General features: G+C 47.6%; 1 protein-coding gene across 1 annotated transcript in view; it reads left to right on the top strand.

The window, feature by feature from the left end:
* Window positions 1-27,096, top strand: part of RAB6B (RAB6B, member RAS oncogene family) — a 66,755-nt gene that overhangs the window by 25,233 nt on the left and 14,426 nt on the right. The window contains exons 2-5 of the mRNA XM_012766837.3: window positions 5,296-5,354; window positions 24,871-24,924; window positions 25,110-25,215; window positions 26,715-26,826. Coding sequence (XP_012622291.1) covers window positions 5,296-5,354; window positions 24,871-24,924; window positions 25,110-25,215; window positions 26,715-26,826 — 331 coding nt within the window. The remainder of the gene's footprint in view (window positions 1-5,295; window positions 5,355-24,870; window positions 24,925-25,109; window positions 25,216-26,714; window positions 26,827-27,096) is intronic.

Here is a 27,096-nt window from a genome sequence, read left to right on the forward strand (position 1 = left end):
AGAGTGGGCGAGGCATCGACTGTGGCCTCACATCTGTACTCCCGACGCTGCTCCGCCGCTCACCAGCTCTGTGACCTTGGGGACAATAACTGACTGGTTGGATCGTGCTGAATATTAAACGAGAGCCTGAATGAAGCTGCAGCTTCCTTGTCTGGTGCCAAATGGAGGCCCCGTAAGAGTCTCCTTTCCTCCTTTCTAGAGTCTCCTGGTAAATGCTCAGTAATGAATTTTCTTACTTTCATTTGGTTGAAAAAGAAAAAATGCATCTCCCTGCTTAATCATGTGGGACTAAACTACCAGAAGATTACAAGAATATTGCTGAGCCATGAGCCGAGAGGAAATAAAAAAGCTCAATAATGATTTGCCTGCTTATTTTTAATAAAATCCTGTCAGTGGAGCTGAATCTTTGTCCCCAGAAAAAGCTCTGCTGTGCTGCGGTGGTGTCCAAGAGCTGCTGTTGGGAGTGCAGCAGTGTGACCTTGAGGACAGAGCTGCGTGGGGAGGACGGCTCCCTGGGAGGCTCCAGTGGCTGTTGCAGGGCAGGGCCACAGTGACAGTCTCCTGCTCCTCCCCCGCCTGCCATCCATGCCACTGCCCCTCAGGCCGAGAGGTAGTGCCCAGCCAGGTGACAATTCCCGCTGTCTTGTCCACCCTTCATAGCTGGGAGAATGAGAGGGGGCCAGGTGGATGGGGGCGCAGGCTCTCCATTCGTAGGTCCCATGCCTTCCTCCCAGGAGGTTGTTGCGGGCAGGTGTGGGCTGAGAAAGGGGCTTCTGTCCTTTAGAGGGAGAGGAGCTTAGCACAGAGCAGCCCCCAACCTGCCCAGCTCCTTTATTTGATGCTGTGACAGAGGCTGGGCAGAAGTGGGCAAGAGGACTGCCTTTCGATCAGCTTGCCGCAGGTCTACAGAAGCTCCCCAAAGGCGGAGTGCGGAGGACGCCTGTCCCTGCAGTTCACATCTAGTAGTGTCACGCCCACGCTTTGCTCTGAGAGCTGGTCGGTGGTCCCCTGCAGATGAGTGGGGCCTGGGTCAGGGCAGAGGCCCTGCAGTCAGAGACTTGCTCAAGGTGGGTGCTGAGACGGGACGCTGACCAGAAATGAAGAGTGCAGATGTCGCCATGGGGCCTGTGGTTGCCGGGAAAGGATGAAAAGGTGCGCTGGACCCATCGGGAACCACGCCCAAGTACAGGGGGCTAGGAAATGCTTGGGGAAGGGCTTACTGCGTTTTTCCCAGATACAAGTGTGACAGGACCCCATTCTGACTAGCAGTGCACTTCGGAGAAAAGGAGGATGGGCTGGTTTGGAGGGTGGGGTGTGTATGGGAGAGTCGTGGGGACAGGGCACAATGTTGCAGGAAATGGGGAGCTGTTGGAGGGGTCTGCGCAGCAGAGCCAAGCTGACAAGTTCAGACGGGGATCTGAGCCACAGCATCCTGGCAGCGCAACGGCAATGGGGGTGGTCTCTGAGGCGGGGGAAAAGGCTTCAGTTCTGAAAAATGAGAAAAAAATGGGCCTGGGAGAATAGTATGAAGTCATTCCCTTTTGTGGCAAAGCAAGAATGAGTTCCCCATTCAGTGCAGGCCTCAGTTGGGGTGCTGGGCCACATGTGTTCAAATCCACCCACCCTCGTTTCCCGAGCCTTCCTTGGGTCCCACAGGGCACCTTCAATGTGCTTCAGTTACCAGTTTCTGACCTTCCAGATTAGATTAGGCTCTTCACAAATGGGGAATGGCCCCTGACTCCAGCCAGTCCCAAGAGAAAGGAGCCTTGGCAGGGACTAGTCCCTGGAGCTTGGTGACATCCATACTGGTGGCCATAAATGACCTGGCAGAAACAGCATGACCCACAGACACCAGGGAAGGCCTGGATAGGAGCCGGACTCTTTGTCCAACAGCCACATCTTGGCCCCATGTGGCTCTGACCCTGGGCCAGTAGCTACCAACTGACTGCCCCTTGTGTAAAATGGGGATGACACGAGTACCCACCCAGCATTGAGGCTAAACGGGGTGGAGCTAAGGGCTTAGCCCAGTGTTGCTGCAAGCTTCCAGAGACCAGGTGCTACATGTCCTCTACTTACTGCTGTATGTAAATCCCGGGCCTGGCACAGCCCCTAGCGTGTGCCTGGAACATGCTCTGTAAATACTGGGGTCATGTGCTCCCTACTACAGTTATTGTGGAAATGCTCAGAAAATATTGACACTAGCTAGGACCCTGCTCCTAAAGTTTCCTGCTACATGGTCCCAATAAGCAACTTGTTTTCCTGGGCTGTTCTCCTTCCACCTAGACCTTATCCTGTGAGCCAGTACAAATCCGCTGCCAGTGGCTGGTGTCTGGAGAAGGAGCAACTTGGCATAAGAAAGCATTATGGGGATTTCTGTGTTCTCAGCTACTCCATGAACTTCCTGTTCTTTTAGTGGCTTTCCGGGATTCCACTGTCTCTCTTTGCCTGCTCAATGGCCCCAGGGAAGAACCTGTTGGAGAAGAGAATCAGTCTTCCTGCCTGTCTCCCTGCCCTGCTCCCTGAGGCTTGCTCCTTTTCCCTGAGGTGTAAGATGCAGAGTGACACTGCCCACGGAAGTTACCAGTGCGCCCTGGGATCCCCCTCTTCCTGAGAAGGCCGGAACTTTCCACTGCCTCTCAAAAAGGAGTTTGCTGAGATCTCTCTGACTTCATCTGCCTCTTGCTGGCTCAGGGTTGCCCCACTTTTCTCGCTCTGTGGCCCTCTTAGCAGTTCCTGGTCAGGTCTGCCTGTGGCTTTGGGGCCTCAGAGCTGATCCTCCATGTGTGGGAGGCCCCCCACTTCTCACCTTCATGTGAATTTTAAGGGAAATTTAAAGCAGTTGGAAAGCTCTTTGTAGCCTAATTTCTATGGCAAGCTCAAAGGGCTGTTTCCAGGTAAAATTAGAAGAGATCTTGAGTGCATCATGGCTCCCCCAGAGGTGTTCTTTCAGAAATGCGGCTATTCTCACACCGGCTGGTGTCCTGCAATGCAGTTCTTGCACTGACCACCCAGAATAGGCATCAGACTCTAGGGGCATTGTCCCCAGCAAGACAACCTTGCTTCAGACACCAGCCGTGAGTGGGAGCCCCCGATACCTGCACTGCTGACCAACTGATTGCAAATCCAGGTGGTTTTTGTAACCTACCCCCCATTCAATAATTCACTGGACTGTTTCACAGAACTCCAGAAAGCACTGTGCTTAGGATTGTAGTTTTATCATAAAGGCTACATATTAGGATCGAGAAATGAAGAGACACACAGGGTGAGGTCTGGGAGGGTCCTGAATGCAGGACGTCTAGGCCCTCTCCCTGTGGAATCAGGGCATGTCACCCTCTCCAGCACGTCAATGTGTTCACTAACCAGGACTCCACCAGGCTTCAGTGTCCAGAGTTTCTATTGGTGTCTCATAATGTAGGCATGATTGTCCAACTCATTGGCAAAATGATTGAACTCGATCTCCAGCCTCTCTTCCTTCTGCAGCGGTTGGATTGGCCTTAAGGCCCCTCTTCTAATCACATGGTCAGGCACGGCCAGCCCCATTTTGAAGCCATCTGGGGGCCCACCATAAGTCACCTCATTAGCATAAACTCAGGTATGATGGAAGGAGCTCAGGAATAACAAAAAACTCACGTTAGGAAATTCCAACAATATAAAGACCTCCCAGGAACCAGGGACAAAGATGAGTCAAATTCTTTACTATTCAACAGTGTTGGTGGTATTTTTTTTTCCATCTGATATTCTGGAAACTTCCTCAGCTATCTCAGTTACCTGCTATCTCCTTCCACTTTTAAGCATTTCCTATGTTCCTTGCGCCTTCGATGCCTTATTTCTTACTATAGCCCTCTGATTCTTTGATCTTATTACACCCATTTTAAAACAAGGAACTGAGGTCTAGAGGGGCAGTGACCACCTCAAGGTGACCCAGCTGAAAAGTATCCCCATAGGATGTGAATCCAGCTAACCAATTTTAATCAAAGATGGGGCCTTCTGAATTTGGCACAAACACAGTCTGTCTAGTGCTGCTTCTGGCTAGAAGATGATCGTCTTCCCTTTGGCAAACGTTGGCTGCGAGGAGGTGACCGCACTTGTCTGTTGTTTGGTGCACCACTGAGGCCTCAGAACTGGGAAGGGGCCTTTTCCAAGGAGCTGGGTTGCCCTGCTCCATCTAGGCAGGGACCAGCCAGTTCCCCCAACCCAGGCCCAGCCCGTGATGTCCCTCCCGCCAGGTAAATGGGAAGAGGCAGAATGGTGAGCCCTTCCCTGCCAGCATTACCTGTCTCCTGCAGAGCATAGCAGAGAAGGCTTTGCACTGGCACAGCTGGGCAAACCCCCCCACAGAGCCTTCCAGGGCCGTGGCAGAGATGTGGTGGGACAGTGCAGAGAAGCGTCCATACAGGGCCTGTCCTAGCAAATGTCCCTTTACTGCCCTTCCCCCTCCCCTCAGATGGTTAGAAACGCAGCACTGGCACTTCTGCCACCGCCAGGGCCCTGGGGAGCTGCACAGGGTTAGGTCAGAAGCCAAACCCTGCAGTTTGGGAAATTAGCAGCATTTGTGGGATTCCCAAGAGACGTCCTAGTTTCTCTCAGCCATGCCAGTGATTCTCAGCTGGAGGTATCACTGCCCTTACATGGCATTTGCAAATGTGTGGGTGATCCTTCTAGCATTTATCCAGCAGGGCCAGGGATGCTAAACACCCTGCAGTGAGCTGGACGGTCAGGCACGTACTGCAAAGAATAGCCCTACCCATGAGAGATGCTGGGAAGTGACCCATTTGCTTCCCCTGTCCCTGGTGCCTTGGAAAGCCACTTTCCTAACAGATCCCCAGGCTGAATGAACAGGAAGTAAAGAACAGGCTTCCATCCCTGTGCTTGACCAAAGACAAGGTGGTATTTCCAGGTGAACACAGGCCAGTGTGAGAGGAACGTCTCGTTTTGTGCCCACTTGCTCAGATTCTTCATATCCTATATGGTTCTTGCATCAGCCGGGCCCTCCTGAGTCAAGGAAGACCTCAGTTTGAGTAGTGGGAATTCTCGCAGCAGTGGGAGGCCTCCTCCTTGGCAGCACTCTGGTGCCTAGCAGGCACCCCCCGAAGCCCATCTCCCTGGTGTAGAGACTCAGCTTCCTGTCTCAATGTCCCTCCCAGGGGCCTGCCTCCCACTGCTGTGTTTCTGCAACTCGGCTTTTCCTCCATGCTTTTTTGCTTTGTTACCTGTTTGCTTCACATGTGGTGTGTTTAGAAGAGCCTAGCTCAGAGGCCGTGGCTGAATACCTCTCTTCTTCTTCTTCTTTTGCAGTCGGGAAGACGTCTCTGATCACGAGGTTCATGTATGACAGCTTCGACAACACCTACCAGGTGAGGTCCCGGGTGCCCCCGTCCACCTACCCGGCAGCCCGCCGGCCTCTCCTTGGGGCTTGCTAAGCTGTGATAAGAGTGGAATGGTTCCCAGATCTTGGGATGTCATTTTGCAATGGAGGAGCTTCCCAACTATAGACTGGCCACATCCCAGTAACGATCTTGAGGCCGAATGAAAATCCAGACCTCAGTAAAGGCAACATTTTCCAGGGAAATTCTAAAAATAGAGAGAAGACACATTTTGGTATGGCTAAACCATTGTAGTGTTTGGTTACTTGGGGTGGGAGCATAATGTAGAAGAGGAACAAGACGAAAAATGAGAGATGAAAGAGTGTAGGAGATCTCGCTCTTCAAGAGTGGTTGTGTTTGCTGGGACTTTCTCTCTCCTCCCCCCACCCACACACACATGCCTGTGTGTGCGCGCACGCACACACACACACGCACACACACACACACACACACGGTTGCTGAGGCACTTCTATCCCTGGAGAGGCCTGTGTGATGGGCTTTTCTGGTACCACAGGTGAATGGGGAGGTTTGTGCAAGTAAAGTGAATTTTCCTTGCAACTATAGCATTTTGCAAAAAGCACCAAACTTAATCATTTCAACTATTTTTAAGAAAAAGGATATTCTTTTCTTCCTTAGGATATAGACAAATAATAATGCATTTTTCTTTTTCTTTTTTTTTTTTTTTTTGAGACAGTCTCACTCTGTTGCCCAGGCTAGAGTGTCATGGTGTCAGCCTAGCTCACAGCAACCTCAAACTCCTGGGCTCAAGCAATCCTCCTGCCTCAGCCTCCCGAGTAGCTGGGACTACAGGCATGTGCCACCATGCCCGACTAATTTTTCTATTTTTAGTAGAGTTGAGGTCTCACTTGCTCAGGCTGATCTCGAACTCCTGACTTCAAGCCATCCTCCCGCCTCGGCCTCCCAGATTGCTAGGATTATAGGCGTGAGCCACGGCACCCAGCCTGATGGGTCACACTTTTTCTTTGTTGTGCCCTTCCTAGACAAGGGCTTTGTACCCTTGCGTCAGTTCGCATTAGAGATGACAGCTCTAATGGACTTAATTTCTAAAGTCTGATTTGGTATTCATTTATTTTGTTGTGTGTGTCTGTGTGCGTCTGTGTGTGTTTGTATGTATGAGTGATCTCGTATATTATTTTGATTATTTGATTTTTTGAATATTAAGTTACTTATGTCTCCCGTTGGTGTCCCATTGAAGACAGTGAGACTCTTGGCTGGTTGGTGTTCTCGGCAGTGGTGGGTGGCAGAGGTGGCCCCATGGCCTTCGCAGCAGTCCCCAGCGGTGTGGATCAAAGCCTCCAGCTCCCTCCTGTGTCATTTGAGCTCCTCAAAATCTCACCGCAGCTCCACATCCAGTGTCATCTCCCGTCACCCACAGCTTGTCCCGCATTCCATGATCTGGCAGGTTTCCCTGCTCGCTGCTCCCCATGCGGTGACACTGTCATGCTCCCACCTTGGCTCATGTCACTGTCTCTGCTGGCATGCCCTTTCCTCTCTTCTCTGCTGTGAAAATTCTCCTGACTCATCAAGGACTAGAGCAAATGTTTGCTCTGAGCACGGAGGCCCTTCCCATGCTCTCCACGGCCCTATCTCCTGTAGCACGCTGTCCTCGGGGCTAATACAGCTTCCCAGCTCTGTGGCAACTCACATGCTTCTGGCTTTGAGTTGGGCCCTGGGTTTGGCTAAGGCCAGGGCCCCCTGGGACCCACTGCTGCATTCATGGGCCCAGCACAAGGCCTGGCCATAGTTGGTGTCACAAATGCCCGCTGGCACAAAAGTGGCTTGGAGACACACTGTCTGCCTGGGGTTTTAGACCCCATCAGACAGAAGGGTCTCAGAGACCCAATGTCATGGCAAAATGGAGAGAAATCCCAGAGAGACAACTGTCCTCTCCATCTCTGGCTTTTCTGACTTTTAAAAAATATTGCAGCAGGTGGAATTCCTTTCCCAGTACTTTAAAAACGGTAATTAGGCTGGAAGGCCAGACTTCCAATTCTGTGCACAAATAGGCTCATTTTAATGAATTCTCTGGAGACGAAGAAGGGAAAATGTTATTTTGTTTGTTTTGTTTTTCTTAATGTGGTGGCAGAGGCATTGGGGAAGTAGACGAGACTCTCAAGGGCTTTGGGGAGTGAACTTCACCTCCCCCCACGTTGTCCCCTGCACAAAGATCCATCAGCCAGTGCAGCCTGGCAGAGCCTGCCAGGTCGGGGGCAGGGATGGCCAGGAGAGTTACAGGCTGGCTCAGGCATTAGCATTTTTAAAACTTCAGAGGTGATCACAAGGAACTTACAGCCAAGGCTGGAGCCCACTGGCCCGTCCCTGGACCTCACGTTATGCACAAGTCAGGAAACCGTTGACCTTTTGTTCTCATGAGGTTTCTCCAAATGATTACTTTGTGTAGTATTTGTAAGGTGATTTAATGAAGTAAATATGAGCGTTTACTGGGGCCTGGTCATTGGGTCTACAGGGCATCAATCTGGCTGCTCAGCCCCCAAACCAGCGCCTGCCCCTCCCTGATGGTTTGGCCGTTCAGAGAGGAGGGGGCTGCAGCTGGGCACGTAAGCTGCACGTTCCAGCTGCTCAGGGAGGGGCACATGTGCAGGATCACAGTGTGTGGAAAGCTGTGCTTTATCTGATGTCGTGCTAGGTGCCCTGATGTCTCTATTTCTGGGGCAGCAAGTTCTGCTAATGCTTGTCCAGCCAGACTCAGGTGGTCCAGAGGTTGCCAGGCTTGGACAGCACCACCTTAAGGAACCAAGCCTCAGGCCTGAAATAGCCCCCATGCCACCTTTGCTGCTGTGCCTGAGGTAGGGCTCAGTGGGGAAAGCGGACCTGGGCATGGGTCAAGCCAGAAGGTTCTCTGTGGACACACTCCCATGCTCATGGACGTTGGTCTGTGGTTGCTCCCCACTGAAAGAATGGGAAAGGGGTGAGAAGACTTCAGGGAAGATTCTGAGGCCACTGAGCACCTTTTGCTGGTGGTTCCCCTGTAAGGACATGTATGGTATGGGGGCCCTGCCTTCCAAAGAGCCCACACCAGTGGAGATGGCCAGGAGAGAGATGTTCCCTCTGATGGGTGGGGAGGTGACTGGTGCCTCACCTTGAAGAGGGCGTGCACTTAGACAAGATGCCGGTCAGTGCCCAGGGCTTGGGGGAGAGGGCTCTTGTGGCCACAGCATGGAGCACTTGATCAGGAAGAGGCAGGAGACTAAGAAGAGCCAAATCAAGTGCAGCTGGGATGTGATCCCCAGGGCATAGGGATGCTGCATCCATCCCAAAGGCTGATGACAGAGTCCTGCCAGTCCATCAGCCAGGGTGTGTGTGTGCACTGTTCTGGGCATGCAGCTCTGAGGGGTACATCCTGTTGTCAGGTGACCAAGCTGCCAACCTGCAAGGAGGCAGATCCTGGGTGAGTGCCATGCTCAAAGCACAGGGGCAGGGCTCGCCGCTACCCCTAGTGTGGTCACAGAGCTCACGCCACAGTAGACTGTTGTCCTCCAAGCACCCTCCTGCTCATTCCCCCATTCTGTATTATTGCTCAAGGTCATGAAGAGTGATGGAAGAATTGTGCGCTAATGGTGGTGGGGTCCCTTGGGTGCCTGGAGCAGCAGATAAGCCAGGGGTCAGTGGCTGTTCTCAAGGGCGGGAAGGCCTTCCTGGAGGAAAGAGTGGAAGCCAGGCGGGGAAGGACAGGGAGGATTTGATGCAGCCACGCTGGAGGGAGGATGCTTGCACGCTGACGGGAGGCATTCATGAAAGGCCAAGGTGTCGTGACCCATCGCTGTGTTCTAGAGTGTGGGTGGTGGGAGAGTGGCTCAGCCGTTGGATGGAGGGTGATAGTGGGGCCTGTGGATGGATTATTGGCAGGACTGCATTTCGACTTCATGGGCCCCAATACGAGTTGAATAGTATCGTATCTCCTCAAAATTCATATGTTGAAGGCCTAAGCCCTGGTACCTCAGAATGAGACAGAAGATAGGGTCTGTACAGAAGAAAAAGGAGGTCACTAGTGTGGGCCCTATGCAGTGTGACTGTGTCCTTGTAAGAAGAGGAGATTAGGACACAGACATGTACAGAGAAAGACAGGGTGAAGACACAGGCAGAAGACGGCCACCTACAAACCAGGGAGAGAGGCCTCAGAAGAAGCCAGCCCTGCCAACGCTTTGGTCGTAGACTTCTGCCTCCAGAACCGAGAGAGAGTAAATGTCTGTTGTTTAAGCCATCCAGTCTGTGGTACTTTGTTATGACAGCCCTGGGAAACTAATACAGGTCTCTTCCTTCTGAAAAAAAAAAAAAATTAAAAAAGTACACACACACACACACACACACACAAATACAAATGGTCTCACTCTGTCACCCAGACTAGAGTGCTGTGGCGTCATCATAGCTCACTGCAACCTCAAATTCCTTGGCAGGAGGATCAAGTGATCCTCCTGCCTCAGCCTCCAAAGTTGCTGAGACTGCAGGTGTACATGACCATACCTGGCTATATCTATCTGTCTGTCTGTATATGTGTGTGTGTGTGTACATATATATATATATATATATATTTTTTTTTTTTTTTTTTTGGTAGAGATGAGGTCTCCCTATGTTACCCAGGCTGGTCTCAAACTCCTGGCCTCAAGTGATCCTCCCACCTTGACCTCCCAGAGTGCTAGGCCAAAAAATATATTTTTACAGCTAGTTGGTATAAAGATGAATATAATTCAGGTGAGATTCATTATTATTATATTCATTTCTTATTATTATTTTAAGAGAAATGGAAACTAAAACATTTTTGTTGGCACCTAAAAGTCTTGTGGGCAGTGGGCTCTGTGCCTCTCATGCCTGGTGGATAAGTTGGCCCAGGTGACTGGATTGCGGAAGGCCCAGGGGTCTTGGGCTCTGCGCTGTGTAGACATGGAGCACAGTGGAGGGTTCCTGACCTGGGCACTGGTGGGATCAAAGATACAGAGCTGGTAGCAGGCGGGTCTGGAGCAGGTAGGCCGGGGGCAGGGGTGACGGCAGTGGAGGCAGGGCATTCACAGACTCGGATCCAGCTGTGTGTGTAGAAAGGCAGGGCAGGGGTGAGGGAGGGACCATGCAGGGCTGTGTGGGAGTGGGGAGAGCAGCCTTGGCTTAGGAGAGAGTATAGCACAGTGGAAGGGCTGAGTGAACAGAGTGTGTCGTGGGTACAGGCAGAAGAGGAAGAGGCCTGAGTGGCCACAGGTTTCTGTCCAGACACCCCGGAAGAATATTGATGGCATCAATACAAAGAAAAAGGACGAATCCAGTGGGAAGTAGGACATCTGAGAATGGCTGTCGAAAGGCACTGGTCCATGCAAAGTTGGATAGAATCTGGATTCCTAAAGCCCTAATAACTGACAGGTGTTCCAGGACAGGAGTGTAGAAAGAAGGTGGAGTACAGAAGGAGGGCCATTTATCCGTAGAATCCAGGATGCCATGTGTCCCCATGTGGTATCCAGGTAGCCACCCAGCACCTGGTAGAGGTGGTCAGAATGGGGGCACATACCAGGCAGAAGGATTCAGCATGTCTCCTTATGCCTCAGCTCTTTATTTCTCTTTCAAAAGTAGACCTGGGTTCAAATCCCAAGCCTGTGACTTAGTGGGGAGATCCTGGCCAAGCTTTCCAGTTTTTTAGTATTGTATTTTTTAACCTGGAAATTATTTGAATGGAATTTAATTCCTGTATCAACTAGACCAGTGACTATAAACTTTAGAAGTAGGAATGTGGTTAATTTGTATTTAAATCATTCCAAATATAGGTGTTAAAGATGTTGGAAAAATATAGGCCAAAGCCAGGTGCAGTGGCTCACACCTATAATCCCAGCCCTTTGGAAGGCCGAGGTGGGAGGATGGCTTGAGGCCAGGAGTTTGAGACCGGTCTGGGCAACATAGCAAGACCCCGTCTCTACCAAAAATGAAAAAGATAAGTGGGGCATGATAGTGCATGCCTGTAGTCCCAGCTACTTGTGAGGCTGAGCTGGGAGGATTGCTTGAGCCCAGGAGTTTGAGGTTACAGTGAGCTGTGATCACGCCACTGCAATCCAGCCTGGGCAACAGAGTAAGACTGTCTCCTCCTAAAAAAAAAAAAAAAAAAAAAAAAAAAAAGCCCAAAACACTGCTGATACAAATGTGTTACTACACACTGTATGGAAAAACAAAAACAGCAATAACTCTACAACAAATCAAGTTGATAATGATGAAGAGAAACGAGCGATAACTTGTCAGCAATGTCTTCCTGGAATATGGTGGGTATCCCAACTATCCCTGAATGTGCAGTGCTTTGCAACTTTGCTGGATGGTGCTTGACACTGTAGACTTCTGGCAGAACACTGAACCCTAGTTCTTGGCTAACCCTAGCAATACGATGATTTGATTAAATTAATATGGCAAAATTTCATCTTCTGCAAGCATCATGTTCTGGGGTCAAAATACGAGGTGACAATATTATATAGTGAAATTCGAATGCCAGTCACTGTAGCAAGATGACCCTGCCTCAGTGATGCACTAGGGCACCACCGGTCACCCAGGTGCTCCCTCTGGACGCTGGCCTGGGGCCACGTGAGGGCAGACTTGCCCCAGCTCTAACATCTTTTTTCCCCTCTCTCTTCTCCTATCCTCTGTGCTTCTCTCCCTTTCTTTTGTCAGCACATATAAATCAGGAATGTGGTTGCCTTCTAGCATGGAAAGATAGCTAACAGTAGCTTATAGAAGGGTTTTGGTTTTCCAGGTGCACAAAGTCATGGTGGGTCTTGTGGTTGGCACGCTGCGGCGCAGTGATGCTGGCAGGCCCCCGGACCCTTGCACTCGTTCTGTCTTGCCTCCGTGGCCTGTGGGCCCTCCTCATATTCCTGCAGGCTGGCTGCTGCTGCTCCAGACTTCATAGTCACAGGCTAGGCAGCAAAAGAAAACAAGAGCTTCCCTGGAATCCCTCCCCTCCGGCAGACTGCTTATGTCTTACTGGCCAGAGTTGAGTCACACCATCACCTTAGCCTCTGGAAAGGCCAGGAAAGCAGAATTCAGATTTTATAATTGCCAAAGTAACATCAAGTAAGGGAGTAGGAGGTTGCCGATGGATATCGGGTGAGTCCACCAGTAGCTCCTGATACATTTAATAAGTTGACTGGACTTATGATGCAATTCTGTGCTCCAGGTTTTAGTAATCCTTATTCATTTTGTAGGTTACCATAGGTAAGTTCTTAGATGCCCTCAAGAGTCCAATACCTAGAGCATCTTTCACCATAAGAGCCGAGGTGAGAGCTGTCCACTTGGGTCTTTTTGTCACCCTTTGGGAAACTTTCAGGGAGCTTCAGGCCACATGTCCATCCCTGTGTATGTGTGCGGCTTTTAAAGAGACTAGCTGATTGTGATGAAATTTACCCCTTTATTTAAAGTTTTTGAAGAAGCTTATTGTTTGGTTGATATTTCAGACTACAATCAAGAAATAAAAGAACAAGCGATAAATATTTAAATTGGGTGTTGACTAAAGGACAAGCTACTCTTTAGTGGTAGAATAGCAGCCACCAGCAACCTACAGACTTTGAGGTGTCTGAAAGAATGCAGGTACCTGTGCTGTGGCCTCCTGAGCCACCTCCCCTCCCCCAGAGCACATTATTGAGCTTCTGGCAAGGACAGATCTTGCCCAACATGTTTTCCAGAGGCTGCCATCTCCTCCTTCTAAAGTACCCACTTGCCAGTCTGAATCCTTAACTTTTGCCAGGCTCATTTGCATGCTAATTTGCATGACTTTACCCTGATACTTTCATCTAATGGTTGGTGGAGCAGAGCACAAACAGCAGCTTCATTGTCAAGGGCTTGTCATGCCCAGCTGCTTTCTGCCACTTACAAATACTTCCCCAGCCCTGGGCCCAGGCCTGGCTGAGGCTAAAAGAAGACGTACATACACGCCTTTTCATTATTTCTCTTCCTGAGAAGAGAATCTTGAGTCAATTTATGCAAATTACCATGCAGATTTCCACTGCAGACTTTATTACTGTATCTTGTCAGAATGTGGATGCAAAATTATCCTTCATAGTAAATGTGCATAGCAAAGAATTTCAACAAGTGCCTCAGGAAACGTCTCTTTCCTCAGGGATCAGCCGGGCCAATGGAAAGCGTCTGTGCGGAGGGAGGGGTGTAAGGTACCATCATCATTCTGCACTGTATGTCTGAACCACTGTTGATACTGCTTAGTACCATGTTCAGGAGAAGATAATTGTGGATGTGGTTATGAAATCTGTGCTTGTAAGATTCCTCACACTTTGTATAAAATGAAGTGCCTGCCATTTTTCATAGTGATGTTTGCAAGCACAAGGATATTACAGGAATACATAGGCATTGCCAGGTATAGGGTAACCAAATCACGGCAGGGTGCAGCCCGGCCTCCCCAGAGGGGCATGCAGTACAGGAGGTGCACGCAGCCTGCGCAGGGGAGAGGGGATCTTGGACTGGCCTGCAGGAGAGCCCCCAAAGCCAGTCCTGCATCTATGTTGTCTTAATATCTTCCTGTCTTTGCATGGCAGGTCACAGGACATCACCAAGGTTGCTGGGGCCTTTTCCAGGAGGGTGTGGCCTACCTGGGTAGCCAGGTGTTTTTTTTTTTTGTCTGTTGTCCCTATATTCCTCCAAAGTGGACCTGAGGTGGGAGCCACAGATATGAACGTACTATAGATGCAGAGGAGAAAACTCTAGCACCAAAAAGGAATGGAGGGAGGGGAGATAGCTGTAGCAGAAATACTGCACTGAGTATTGACTTTCCTGGTGGCCACAGGGAAAGGAAACACTGTGTGTGGTTCCCACATGCTAATCTTGTCATTAGGTTGTCTCATCTTGTCTCTCAGGTTTGTGTGATGAGATAGACATTGCTAACACTTGAACAAGCTCATACAGTAAAGCAGGGACATGGTCAGGTTTAGAATCAAGGGTTTCTTTGCGCCAGCCTACAAAGAGGTAGGTGAGGTGGCTTGGCAGGTAGAGTGTCTAGTGGCAGTGTGACCAGTGAGGTAGAGACTTCCCTTACATGGTGATTTGTGATACAGATCCTCATAGACCTCCAAAGCATAATGCCAACCTAATCTGGCTCTTGAATCTATAAATGTATCTCATTTATGCATTTAGGAAACTTTTGAGTATTATTTCTTCAACTTTTTTGTCCTATTTTCTGTCTCTTCTTCTTCTGGGACTTCAGTTAAACATATGTTAAGCTGTTCGATATTGTCCCATAAGTTATTGAGGCTCTGTCTATGAAAATTTTCTCAATTTTTTTTCTCTATGTGCTTCCTTTGGGGTAATTTCTACTGATCTCTTTTCAATTTCACTATTTCCACTCTGTTGCTTCAAATTATTTTTCAGCTCTAAATTTATATTTGGTTCTTCTTATAGTTTCTCTTTCTCTGCTGAGATTTTTAAATTTATGCCTACATTATAACATATTTTTCTTGCTAAATTTGACTGTAATTTTCTGTTTTTAAATACTTGCCTGTTGTTTTCAACATCTGGGTTACCTTAGAGTTAATCTCTGTTTATTCTCTTTTTTCTTGAATGTGGCTCACATTTTTCCCTTATTTCATATGTCTAGTACTTGGGGTTATATCCTTTACATTGGGACTAACACTGTGGATTCTGTTTGTTCCTTTGAAGAGTATTGTTTTTTTGTTTTAACAGGCAGTTAAATTGTCTAGACCCAAATTCTCAAGTCTCTCCCTTGTGGAAGGTAGCAACTGAAAGTTCTGTTCAGATTATTTGGTTTGTCTGTCTGTCTTGTTTTGTTTTCAGTCTTACGCGGGCTGCTTGTGATCTGCTTGGATCATTCAGAGATTTGGGCAGCATTTATATGCAGAATTCAGGGTCACCTCTCTGTGGTTTTGTTACTTCCAGGATTTTCCATATTTTCTGGCCACTGTGGTAGCTTTATAATCTGCCCTTTTATTTCTCAACCAATAAAACTGTGGGTTTCTTTTCAACTTTGAGACACTCTAAGCTCCAACTGGGGCCTGTGCTCAGGTGAGACAGTCATAAAATACAGGAGCTGTACCCAGTGCTGTTCCCTTGTAAGTGTTTACTCCTCTCCAGTTTCTACTTTCTTTTGGTCACTTTCCAGTGCCTTCAGATAGTCGTTTGTTATATTTTGTTCAGAGTTTATAAGAGCAGTCTGTGTGAGGGTTGGTCTGATAGGAGCTCTACAGCCACTGAAATTGGAACTCCCCCATTCCCTCCATCTGTTTCACCCTACATCTCCCAGCCTCCCCCCACCTTCACCTGCTGGAAAGTTGGTATTCATTTAAGGACTTGCATATTTGCCCCACCTTTCCTGAAGAAATCAATCAGAAGCAAGGTCTCCCTCCTCTGTACCCTTAGAGCCCTCTAGACCAGGGGCGGGAACCTTTTCATGTTGGAAGGCCACATTAATTTAGCTGTAGTCAAGGCTACATTCATGAAACTTCAATTAGATATACTTAAAAAATGTACATTATTTTGTAAAAATATAACTACTATGTACTTAATAATTTTTAAAAAATGAAAACTGTTAATTTTAAAAGTTAATTTAATTTAGAAGTTAACTAACCTTTTAATGACTTTGTTGTAGCTGTTTTTGTTGGCAAGCATTTGAATATGATATATTTGGTTGCAGCATGGAGGTATGCAGTTTCAGTTGGTCCTTTAGATGGGTATCAGTCTTTTGTAACCTTAAGGATGTCTTGATTTGGGTTAGGTAGAAGAATGTAGATTCGCAGCAATAAGTGGTTGAAAAGCAAGAAAGCATTTTTTGGGCATGTTGCCTAAGGCATGGGTATTCTACTGTATTTTTTCTGTATTTCAATTGGATCTTTCTTAACATCAAATAATGACTTTCAAATGTCATCTACTGAGTGTTCAATCAAGTCTATCTGTAATTCTTTAGATGCCGTGGTGATATCAACTAGGTGAGGCTGAAATGCTATTTTGAGTGTGATGTCATGACTCTCAAAGTCAGTGAACCTTTCATTGTATTCTCCAATTAATAGGTCTATAACAGCTGCATGTTCTTCAAATGATTCATATATATCATCCTGCTCATCAATGACCTTCACTAACTGGAAAAAATGTTCATCCAAAATCTTCCTTTTGAAGAAGTGTTTTGAAAAAACATAGCTTTTTTTGAAATGCTTGGATGTTTTTTGCTATGTATCATATATAGACTTATTAATAGTTTTACCTTGCAAAGAAATATTCAAGTTGTTTTGATTTGACATGATATCACACAGAAATGCTGCATTCCTATATAAATTTTCTTTCAATAATTCGCTTTGCTGATTCTGTTCTTCATAAAATTGAACTATTCTCACAGAGAAAAAATTTTAGCTAACACCTGTGATAGCTAACACACTTTAGAACAATACAGCAGATCCACACTGAATACCTCATTGTTCAACTTTAGCATATTGTGAAACTGATGATGCCATGTTGCATTTGCACAAATATAGTTAACAATACTTATAACTTGTTGAAAAGTGTCACTTAAAATTGTAGCTTTAGGCCGGGCGCGGTAGCTCACGCCTGTAATCCTAGCTCTTGGGAGGCCGAGGCGGGCGGATTGCTCAAGGTCAGGAGTTCAAAACCAGCCTGAGCAAGAGCGAGACCCCGTCTCTACTATAAATAGAAAGAAATTAATTGGCCAACTGATATATATATAAAAAATTAGCCGGGCATGGTGGCGCATGCCTGTAGTCCCAGCTACTCGGGAGGCTGAGGCAGAAGGATCGCTCGAGCCCAGGAGTTTGAGGTTGCTGTGAGCTAGGCTGACGCCACGGCACTCACACTAGCCTGGACAACAAACCGAGACTCTGTCTCAAAAAAAAAAAAAAAAATTGTAGCTTTAGCACAGAGACTTTTGCTAATGCAAGATACAATGAAAAGAAATGAGAGCATCTGGATCTGTTAATATTAATACTTTTTTATCTGTGCAATAAAACCCTTCATATTTACCTGTCATGGAAGGTGCACCATGTGTACATACACTCACTAAATTTACCAAATTCAGTCCAACTTCATGACATTTATCTTGAAAGTTGTTGAAGATATCTATTCCCTGTGTTCTGTTTGCAAGAGTGCCCAAAGCGAGTACCTCTTTGTAGCAAAGAAAATCTTCTGTTAAGACCCTAATGAAGATAAAACTTGTGCCAAGTCAGTATCAGTTGATTCATCCAAAGCAAATGATGTATTTTCCTTTTGAACTGTTGCATGAAGTTGTTCTGTTAAGTTGAAAGCTAATTCATGCTGCTGATCAGTTATGGTTCTCCTTGAAAGAAGCAGTTGTTTATACTTTGAAACATTATTGAGGTCTAAGCATCCTGTAACTTTGACAATGCATTCTTTCACAATTTCTGCATCACCAAATGGCTTTCCTTTTTCCTCACGAGCATATAAACTTCTTTGTAAGTTGCTTCAGTGGCATTATTTCCAGGTCTTATCACTGCTTCAAAGAATTGTCTTTGCTTTTCATCTTTTAATTTCTGTGATACAACTTTTCACACCTCTCCCTCTTGTTTAAAATACTTGTGGTCCTTATGAGTGCTATAATGCTAATGAGTACTGAATTTCTCTAATGTTGATATTACAGTATCACAAAGTAAGCAAATCATTTTATCTTTAGCAGAAACAAGATAATATTGCAATTCCCAATCCTCATAAAAAAATCTGTTTTCTGGCCGGGCGCGGTGGCTCACGCCTGTAATCCTAGCTCTTGGGAGGCCGAGACGGGCGGATTGCTCAAGGTCAGGAGTTCAAAACCAGCCTGAGCAAGAGCAAGACCCCGTCTCTACTATAAATAGAAAGAAATTAATTGGCCAACTGATATATATATAAAAAATTAGCCGGGCATGGTGGCGCATGCCTGTAGTCCCAGCTACCCGGGAGGCTGAGGCAGAAGGATCACTCGAGCCCAGGAGTTTGAGGTTGCTGTGAGCTAGGCTAACGCCACGGCACTCACTCTAGCCTGGGCAACAAAGTGAGACTTTGTCAAAAAAAAAAAAAAAAAAAAAAATCTGTTTTCTTCCTTCAGTGTTCTCTTGGTCTTCTTTGACATGATGGGCTGTTAAGCAGACAGAATTAAAAAAATGCTGTCGAACTATGTAACTATTCACAAATTCCACTTCAAACAGAAACACAGTGCACCGTTGTCAAAAACTGATAACAGACTGGCCCCCATAAACTCTCGCCAGCCAGCCTTGTGCAGTAGTGGCGCCAGTCAGGCAGGGGAAGTTAGAACTAAATCAAGAGTGTAGCAGCCATCAATTTAGCCCTTATGGCTCACTAATGTTCTAATTGTGCTGGTCAATCCAGGAGTATTATTTCATTTAAACTTACTTTAGTCTCTGTTTTTTTTTTTTTTTTTTAATACGTTCATTTTAAAAATAAAAATATAAAAGGCAAATAAAAATGTATTAATAAAAATAAAAGGATTTGTTCTGTAAAATTTGGATTCAGTCGAAAGGCCACATTTAAGGACCGAGAAGGCCACATGTGGCCTTAAGGCTGCAGGCTCCCCACCCCTGCTCTAGCTGCACTAGTCTTTCCATCTGCCAGGGATGGCAGTTCTGTGTGCATATCTTAGCTTCTCCACGAGGTTGGAAGCCCCTTATGGACAGGAACCAGGGTTTATTGTGTTTAGCACATAGTAGGCACTCAAGAATGAATGAATGAATGAGTATTAATTATTTACATTGTTTCCCACAAAGGAGCTGCCAGGGAAGACCGTGACCACCGTCTCCCTGCAGTTTGACCTTTCTGGGAGACATGGGCTCCAGCTGGCAGTAATCTGGGGCCAGCTGCTTGTGCCTTGTTTCTGGGAAAACAGATGATGCCAGGGAGCTAGAAATGTTCTGGTAACTGAGGCCCAGCCAAAGCCCTCTTAAATGTTCTTGTTTCTATTCTGTCCTCAGAGAGCTGATTTTTTTTTTTAATGCTAAAATGCAAATGAACTTCCTCTTAAGTGGGCTCTGTTGAACTATTATGGCTAATGACCATAAGATTCTGACAATAAGGAGCCAGATAGGATGTGACCCCCAGGCAAACTCAGTGACAGCTTCAAGGCACAGTGCCAGCTTTAGAAATGAAGGGATTGCAGGAAGCAGAGGGAGAACAGCTGAACTGTCAAGAGCAGGGACTCCGCAATTAGGGAAGCCTAGGTGCAAATCCTGGTTGTGCCACCACCCACTGTGTGACCTTGGTTTCCTCATCTGTGAATAGCACCTTCTCAGGCACAGGCATCCCCCTCCATCTCTCACCCGCTGCAGGGAATCTGCCACTTCTGGACACCGCAGCCTCCCCAGACTGTGATTACAACACAAGGCAGTTGTTTGCAAACTTTATGCACAAATGAGTTATTTGAGGGCTTGTCTGGAATTCTGATTCTCATACTGACACCCCAGAGATTGTGATTCCATCTGTGTGAGTGGGGCTCAGGAATCGACATGTTTAACGAGCTCCTGATGCAATTCTGATGCAAGTGGCCTGTGGGCTACAGATTGAGAATCACTGGCCGGGGGGAGAGATGGACCAGTATGGATCTTTCCAATTTAGTAGAGAAAGTGTGAAATGAGGGATGCCAGGACCAACCTGAGGGCTCAGAAAATATTTTCTAGAGGAGGTTAAATTCTGAGGAAGTATTGTTACTCAAAGTTTGGTACTTGGCCAATGAAGAATGAAGACAAGTGGTTTGAGGTAAAGGAAAGAGAAGTTTATTAATTTACCAGCAAATGAGGAAGATGTCAGACTCATCTTAAAGAACCATCATACAGTATTAACCATGTGGAAGAACATTCCAGGGAAGGGAACGACATTAGAAAAGGCCCAGACACACAGAGTGATTTGTGTATGGAGATTTCTAAGCAGAGTATTGTTACTAAAGTATAAAGTGCAAGCTGAGAAAGGGAGAAATGAGTCCACAGAAAGCCAGGGGCATGCCCTGAACAGCTTTGTAGCCCAAGCTAAAGCATCAGTGGACTGTTCCTAGAGGCAGTAGAGAGTGATATGATCAGACTTATATTTCAGAAAAATAAGCCTGTCCTATGGTTTGAATGTTCCTGCGAAAACTCGTGTTGAACTTTAGTTACTATTTTGATGAACTTTAATTACCATTATGACAGTAAGAGGTGGGACTTTTAAAAGGTGACTAGGTCATGAGGGCTTCACTTTCATGAATGGATTAATGCTGTTATCACAGGAGTATGTTATTTATCGCAGGAGTTCATCCCCCTTTTTCTCTTTGTCTCACGTGCTTGCTTTCCTTTCCACCTCCCGCCATGGGATGACACAGCATAAAGGCCCTCACCAGATGTCAGCGCCATGCTCTTGGACTTCCCAGCCTCCAGAACTGTGAGAAATGAGTTTTACTTTGTAAATTACCCAGTCCGTGTTATTCTGTTACAGCAGCAGAAAACGGACTAAGAGACACTGGCTGCTATATGAAAAGTTAACTATAAGGGGAGAGCCTGTGGGCATAGGGGCCAGTCAGGAAGCTGTTGAGGTGATTCAGGTAAAAGAGGTTCAAGGTCTAACCTAGGGCAGTGGTGGTGGAGATGGAGATGAAGGGGACTGGTGAAAACACTTAGAAGGCCAAGTAACTAGTTTAGTATCCATGAACTATGGGGGAGCAGACAAGAGAGCAAGTGAAGAGGAGCAGCTCAGAAGGGCTCCGGGCTCCCAGAGGCATGGGCAGCTTGGGTGTTGGAGATCCATTCATTAAGATAGGGAAAAATAGAAGAAGCGGGTTTGGAGGGAGATGATAAGCTCCTTTGGGGGACATACTATATTTAGTGAGATATCTAGAAGATAATTAGAGATGTCCAGTAAGCAGTTGGACACATGGATCTGAGGTAAGGCCCGTGGTATATATTGGGAAGCCATCAGTGTATCATATTTGAAGCTGTGAGAGTAAATAAGGTCCCCCTGAAACAAAACAGTAGGAAATACCAACATTTTAGGGACAGAGAAAGGAAGAGGATACCACAAGAGACTAAGAAGGTGCAGCCTTTAGAGAGGCAGGGAAAGCCAGACACAAGCAGAGTCATGAGAAGCAAAGGAGAAAAGTGTCAAAGCAGAGTAATGATCAGCAGGGTCGGGTGTGTCAGGTAGACTCTGGTCTACATGGTTTCCTTACAATTTGGTGATGCAGTGAGTACTAATGACCTTAGCAAGGGCAGTTGTAGTGGGAAGAGGGACAGAAACCAGACTGCCCTAGTTAAGCAGTGGTTACGGGGAGAGGACGTGGAGACAGTGGGCTTGGGGTCATTTTCCAAGAAGCATGCCCGTTAGGGAGAGTTGAGAGATTGGCAGATGGCTAGAGAGCAAACTAGTGACAGGGAGGGATTTTTTCTTCCCAAATATCTGAGAATCTTGAGACTGTTTCTTGGATGAAAGGTAAGAGTAAGTAGAGCATGAGAGATCTAGGTGTAGAAGAGAAAGGAGATGGCTGAGAGAGCATCATCTGGGAGGAAAAGACCAGGGCCAAGAAGAGCCCCAGGAAGAGGCTCACTTTAGGAGGAAAAGCCAATACTCAGAGCCTGGAGGCAGATGGGGATAAGGCCGGGCACATGTAGACAACGATGCAAACGCCTTTAAGTCTTGACTCTGCCGCTTTTAGCTGTTGACACTGGGCAAGTAACTTCTTTTCTTTTTTTTTTTTATTTTGGCATATTATGGGGCTACAGATTTTGAGGTTTCAATAAATGCCCTTCCCCCCTCCCCCCACAAGTCTGAGTCTCCAGCATGACCATCCCTCAGATGGTGCACATATCACTCGTTATGTATGTATATACCCTCCCCCCCTCCCCAATACCCTATTACTGCAGTACCTATGTGTCCACTTAGGTGCTACTCAGTTAATACCAGTTTGCTGGAGAATATATCTGGTGCTTGTTTTTCCATTCTTGGGATACTTCACTTAGTAATATGGGTTCCAGCTCTAACCAGGAAAATGTTTATAGCAGCACAATTCATAATCGCAAGGCTGTGGAAACAGCCCAAGTGCCCATCAATTCAAGAATGGATTAATAAAATGTGGTATATGTATACCATGGAGTACTATTCAGCTCTAAGAAACAATGGTGATATAGCACTTCTTTTCTTTTTCTTTGTGTTTTTATTCACCACTGTGCTAACGAGGAGGCAAGTAACTTCTTTTATACTCAAGTTTTCTTAGAAGTGAGGTAGAATACAAAAGAGCCTAACTCATAGCATAGATCTGTTATCTGGATCAAATTAAATAATGCATTTAAAGCACTTAATACAATAGCTGCTAAATGATAAGTACTCAGATGTTTAGTCATTGTTACTGTGATTATCATTATTACTGTGGTAGGAAGCAATCAAGGACAAGTAGCGTGTTTTTATATTTACCCCCCATAGATGTACCATTTCTGGTGCTCTTGTATTCCTTCCTTAAAGATTCAAATTTCTGTCTATAAAATTTCCCTTTAGCCTAAAGCATTCTTATAATGAGGACCTACCAGTGGCGTATTATGTGGTTTTCCCTTATCTGAGAATATTTTTGTTTTGCCTTTAGTTTTCAAGGAAACTTTCACTGGCTGTAGAATTCTAGGATCACGATGTTTTTCGTATGTGTTTTGTTTTGTTTTTTAAGCAGTTTAGGTATGTTATTATTCCCTTGTCTCTGTCCCCCATTGTTTCTGATGAGAAATCAACCATAATTTTTATCATTGTTTCCTTGTATATAATGTGTCTTTAGGTTTTTTGGCTGCCATTAAGGTGTTCTCTTTATATTTGGATTTCAGCAATTTGACTATGGCATGTCTAGATGTGGTTTTCCTTGTATTTATCCTGTTTTAGGTTTACTTAGCTTCTTGGAACTGTGAGTTGATGTTTCTAATCAAATTGGGGAAATATTTGGCCATTATTTTTCCAAAAATTTTATTGCTTGAGTCTGTTTCTACTCTCCTTCTGATACTCAAATTGCACATATATCAGCTCACTGTTCTAGAAGTGCTTGAGTCCCTGTTCATTTTTATTATATCCTCTTTCTCTCTGTGTTTCAGTTTGAACAATTTCTTTTGGCCTGTTTTCAAGTTCACTGACCTTTCCTTTGCAGTGTCCTAGCTGCTATTATTTAAATCCAGTGCATTTTTATTTAGATATTATAGTTTTTAGTGCTAAGATTCTCTTTTTGTTTTAGAGTTTAAATATTTCTCTTGAAAGGCCACCATAATATACATTTTTTATCATATTTATAAGAGTTGTTTTAAAGTTATTGTTTGCTAATTCAACATTTGGGTCATGTAAAGGTCTGTTTCTATTGAGTGTTTTCTCTAATTATGGCTTGAATTTCCTGCTTCTTCATATTTCTAGTCCTTTTTATTGTGTAGTGGACACACTAAGTTATAGAGATGATTAGATTCTGTTACCTTCCTTTGAATAGTGTTGAAGTTTATTTTAATATGCAATTAAATTATTGGTAGCTAACATTTTTTAGTGGGTGAATACTTACCATGTTTAGGCTTTGTTAAGATGCATGTCTTAGTCTATTTTGGCTGCTACCACAAAATTCCTTAGATTGGGTAATTTATAAACAAGAGAAATTTATTATCATTCTGGAAGCTGAGAATTCCAAGATCAAGGTGCCAGCAGATTCAGTGTCTAGTGAGGGCTTATTTTGCTTCAAAAATGGCACCTTCTTGCTGTGTCCTCAGACGGTGAAAGGGATGAACACTGTCTCTTTCACTGTGGCAGATAGGGGCCAGGGAGCTCCCTCGAGCCATTCATCCTGACTCCCAGGCACTGAGTGCAGGTGAGGCCCAGAGAGGTCGAGTGGTCTGCCCAAGGCCATGTAGCCAGTGAGTGGCAGGTCCTGGCCATATGGCCACAGAGCTGGCTGCCTCTCCCTGGTGCCAGGACTGAAGAAGCACAGGTGTGCTGGGAGGCTGGTTATGCTTGGCTCCCAGCATGTTGGCTTGGGGAGAGAAGAGCCAGTGGGGCTTCCCAGTGAGAGGCTGCCCTGGGTAGTCTGTGATGTCCCTGCCTGAGGGAAGCCATGCTACTATCTGCTCCACACACCCCCCCCTCCCCGCCAGGCCAGTGCTGAACCCAGGCCCTCGGTCCTGTGGCGTAGGGGAGAGGCTCTGGGAGCTGTAGGGAAGGCTGTGAAGGGAGCAAGGCATGGACCCCCCCCACAGAGTGTGGGGCCAGAAGATGGTCACTAGCTGCAGTGCCCTTGTTCCTGGGGATGCCTCCTCACCATTGCACTTTCACCTGTTCCCAAAGCACTTTTTGTCTCCAAAGCGTAGCTCTCCCCAAGAAAACTGCCCTTATCCTTCCTTAGCTCATACTCCCTCCTCTGAGAGGGCCCTGAGAGGTGGGTGGAGGGCAGGGAGGACAGATTGGGGCACACTCGACCTGACATGGATGGTTATGCCACCGCCTGGGGTCACTGGGCCTTTGCCTTGTGCACAAGATCTTTCAGTTTTGACCATTCTGGGCTTTTCTCTAACAGGCAACCATTGGGATTGACTTCTTGTCAAAAACCATGTACTTGGAGGACCGTACGGTGAGCACCCAATTTTAGAACTGGGAGGACGGGGAGGGCTCCTTTGGATTTATCCCCTGGGACCCTTAGCTGGGCACCACGGAGAGCCCATGCTGACCTTGCATGGCAGAGCCTGCCCCCACCCCACCCCCACCAGGAAGACCTCACTGACCCCTCTGCCCACGGTGCTGCCCTCCCCACAATAGGTGCGACTGCAGCTTTGGGACACAGCTGGCCAGGAGAGATTCCGTAGCCTGATCCCCAGCTACATCCGGGACTCCACGGTGGCTGTGGTGGTGTACGACATCACAAGTGAGTGAGGGTCTGTGCCTGAGGCAGGGTGGCCCGCAGGGGCTCCAGGGCCTGGATATGACCCCGGCCAGGCCTGTGTGTATGTACATGTATGCACACACATGTGATTGTCCCCTGAATGCAGGACAATCGGAGTGGGGTGGAGAGTTGCCTCTAAACACCAGTGTGTTTTCCACTGTCCCCCATCCTCCTGCAATGGGCAGGGGTGTGCAGGGAGGGGTGGTCCTGCTCAGAGCAGGGGCTGGTGTGTGGGGTGAGCAGATGCTCACAAAGCCCTGTTACAGCCCTTCTGCACCCTTCATTGCCCTGGCTTCCAGAAAGACCCCTACAGAGCAACTTCTATATGTGTGTGTGTGACCATGGGAGAAGACTCTGGTCCCTGGGCCAGTGTGACCTGGCAGCTGTGCAGGGCTCTTTGGGAGGGGAGGCTGAGGGGGTCTGGGAGCCCTTCTCACACACTGTGGCTCTCTGGCCAGAGCAGGGGTTCCTAACAGGATGTACAGCTTATGGGGCTCATAGGGCTGGGGTTGGGTGGGGGCTGATGCAGAGCCCCAGCTTCCCTGCTATAGTGGTTCCATCGTAAGCCCTTGGCCTGTGGTCCACACCTTGGTAAACCCTCGGGCCATGTTCACCCCTGAGGTGGGCGGACACCCTGTGTGTGCAATCCACAGCCATGCCCCAACTGTCCAGCCTGTGCCCCCAGCTCTGCCTGCTCCCTCTGTTCACATCCTCTCTGACCACAGCTCCCTCCACACTTGAGTGCAGGTGGGAGCTGGGCTCACACAGCCTGATGCCCATCAGAAGGACGACAGGGCTTTGGGAAACTGAGGCTTCTCAGGGCAGGCTGCCTCCCCTCCCCTCGGCTGTACCCGCTGTTGAGCGGTGGCATCACCCCACGACTGCTCGTCTCTGCAAGACCTGCCTTATGAGGGAGGTGAGGCTGTCCGGAAACGGCCTTGCCTCTGGATTTGCGAGTGCTCTTGGCTCCCCTGACTCTAGCCCCAAGGCCACTCTTCCCTCCTATCTCTTCAGAACCCTCTGGCCTCTCCCAGGCTCCCCTGAGCCCGCTTGGTGGGGAGGCCACTCTGTAGGACCCCTCCTTCCCTGGGGACTGCTGTGTTCACTTCCCACCTCTCTCTGCTTGCAAGTTCAGCCAAGTCCAGTGCGCTCACTTCTCGCTCTCTGCTCTGAGCCCCAGCGAGGTCTGACTTCCAGGCAGGCCCCCAAAGCCACTCTTCCATGTAGCTAGTTAGGACTCGGTGACCTTCCAAATGGGGTCACTGCTTTCCCACAAAGGGCAGCTGAGCAGTGCTGGGGCTCCCCAGGGCCATGGGGCAGGGCCTGGCGCCTTATGGGTGGCCCAGCCCAGCTGGCCTGTGTGAACTTTACACCTGTCCCAGGTATCTGAGGGCACACGCTCACCTGGCTCACGCTTCCCCTTCCTTTCTCCCGCTGGGGGCCGGCTCTCACCCCAGTTTATCCCCATATTCTGCCTCCAGATCTCAACTCCTTCCAGCAGACCTCTAAGTGGATTGACGACGTCAGGACAGAGCGGGGCAGTGACGTTATCATCATGCTGGTGGGCAACAAGACGGACCTGGCTGACAAGAGGTAGGCGCGAGGGGCGGAGGTTCAGGGGCCCACCCTGCCCTCCTCTCTGACTGCGCCTGGAGAGGGAGTTCTGGGATGCGTGGGTGGTGCATCTGTGCTTCTGACCTGTCCCCGTGCATCCAGGAAAATTTCCTAGAGACACCAAGGCCTCTGGAAACACCTGGTAGACCCCTCACCTGTGGGTGCCTCATCGTTGAAGCCCTGTCTCTCCCCACTAGACAGAGGCAAGGCATTGCTCAGTATGCCGTCTGCACGGAGCTCTGCGTGCCT

Source organism: Microcebus murinus, chromosome 1 (genome assembly GCF_040939455.1).
Source record: "Microcebus murinus isolate Inina chromosome 1, M.murinus_Inina_mat1.0, whole genome shotgun sequence".
NCBI lineage: Eukaryota > Metazoa > Chordata > Mammalia > Primates > Cheirogaleidae > Microcebus > Microcebus murinus.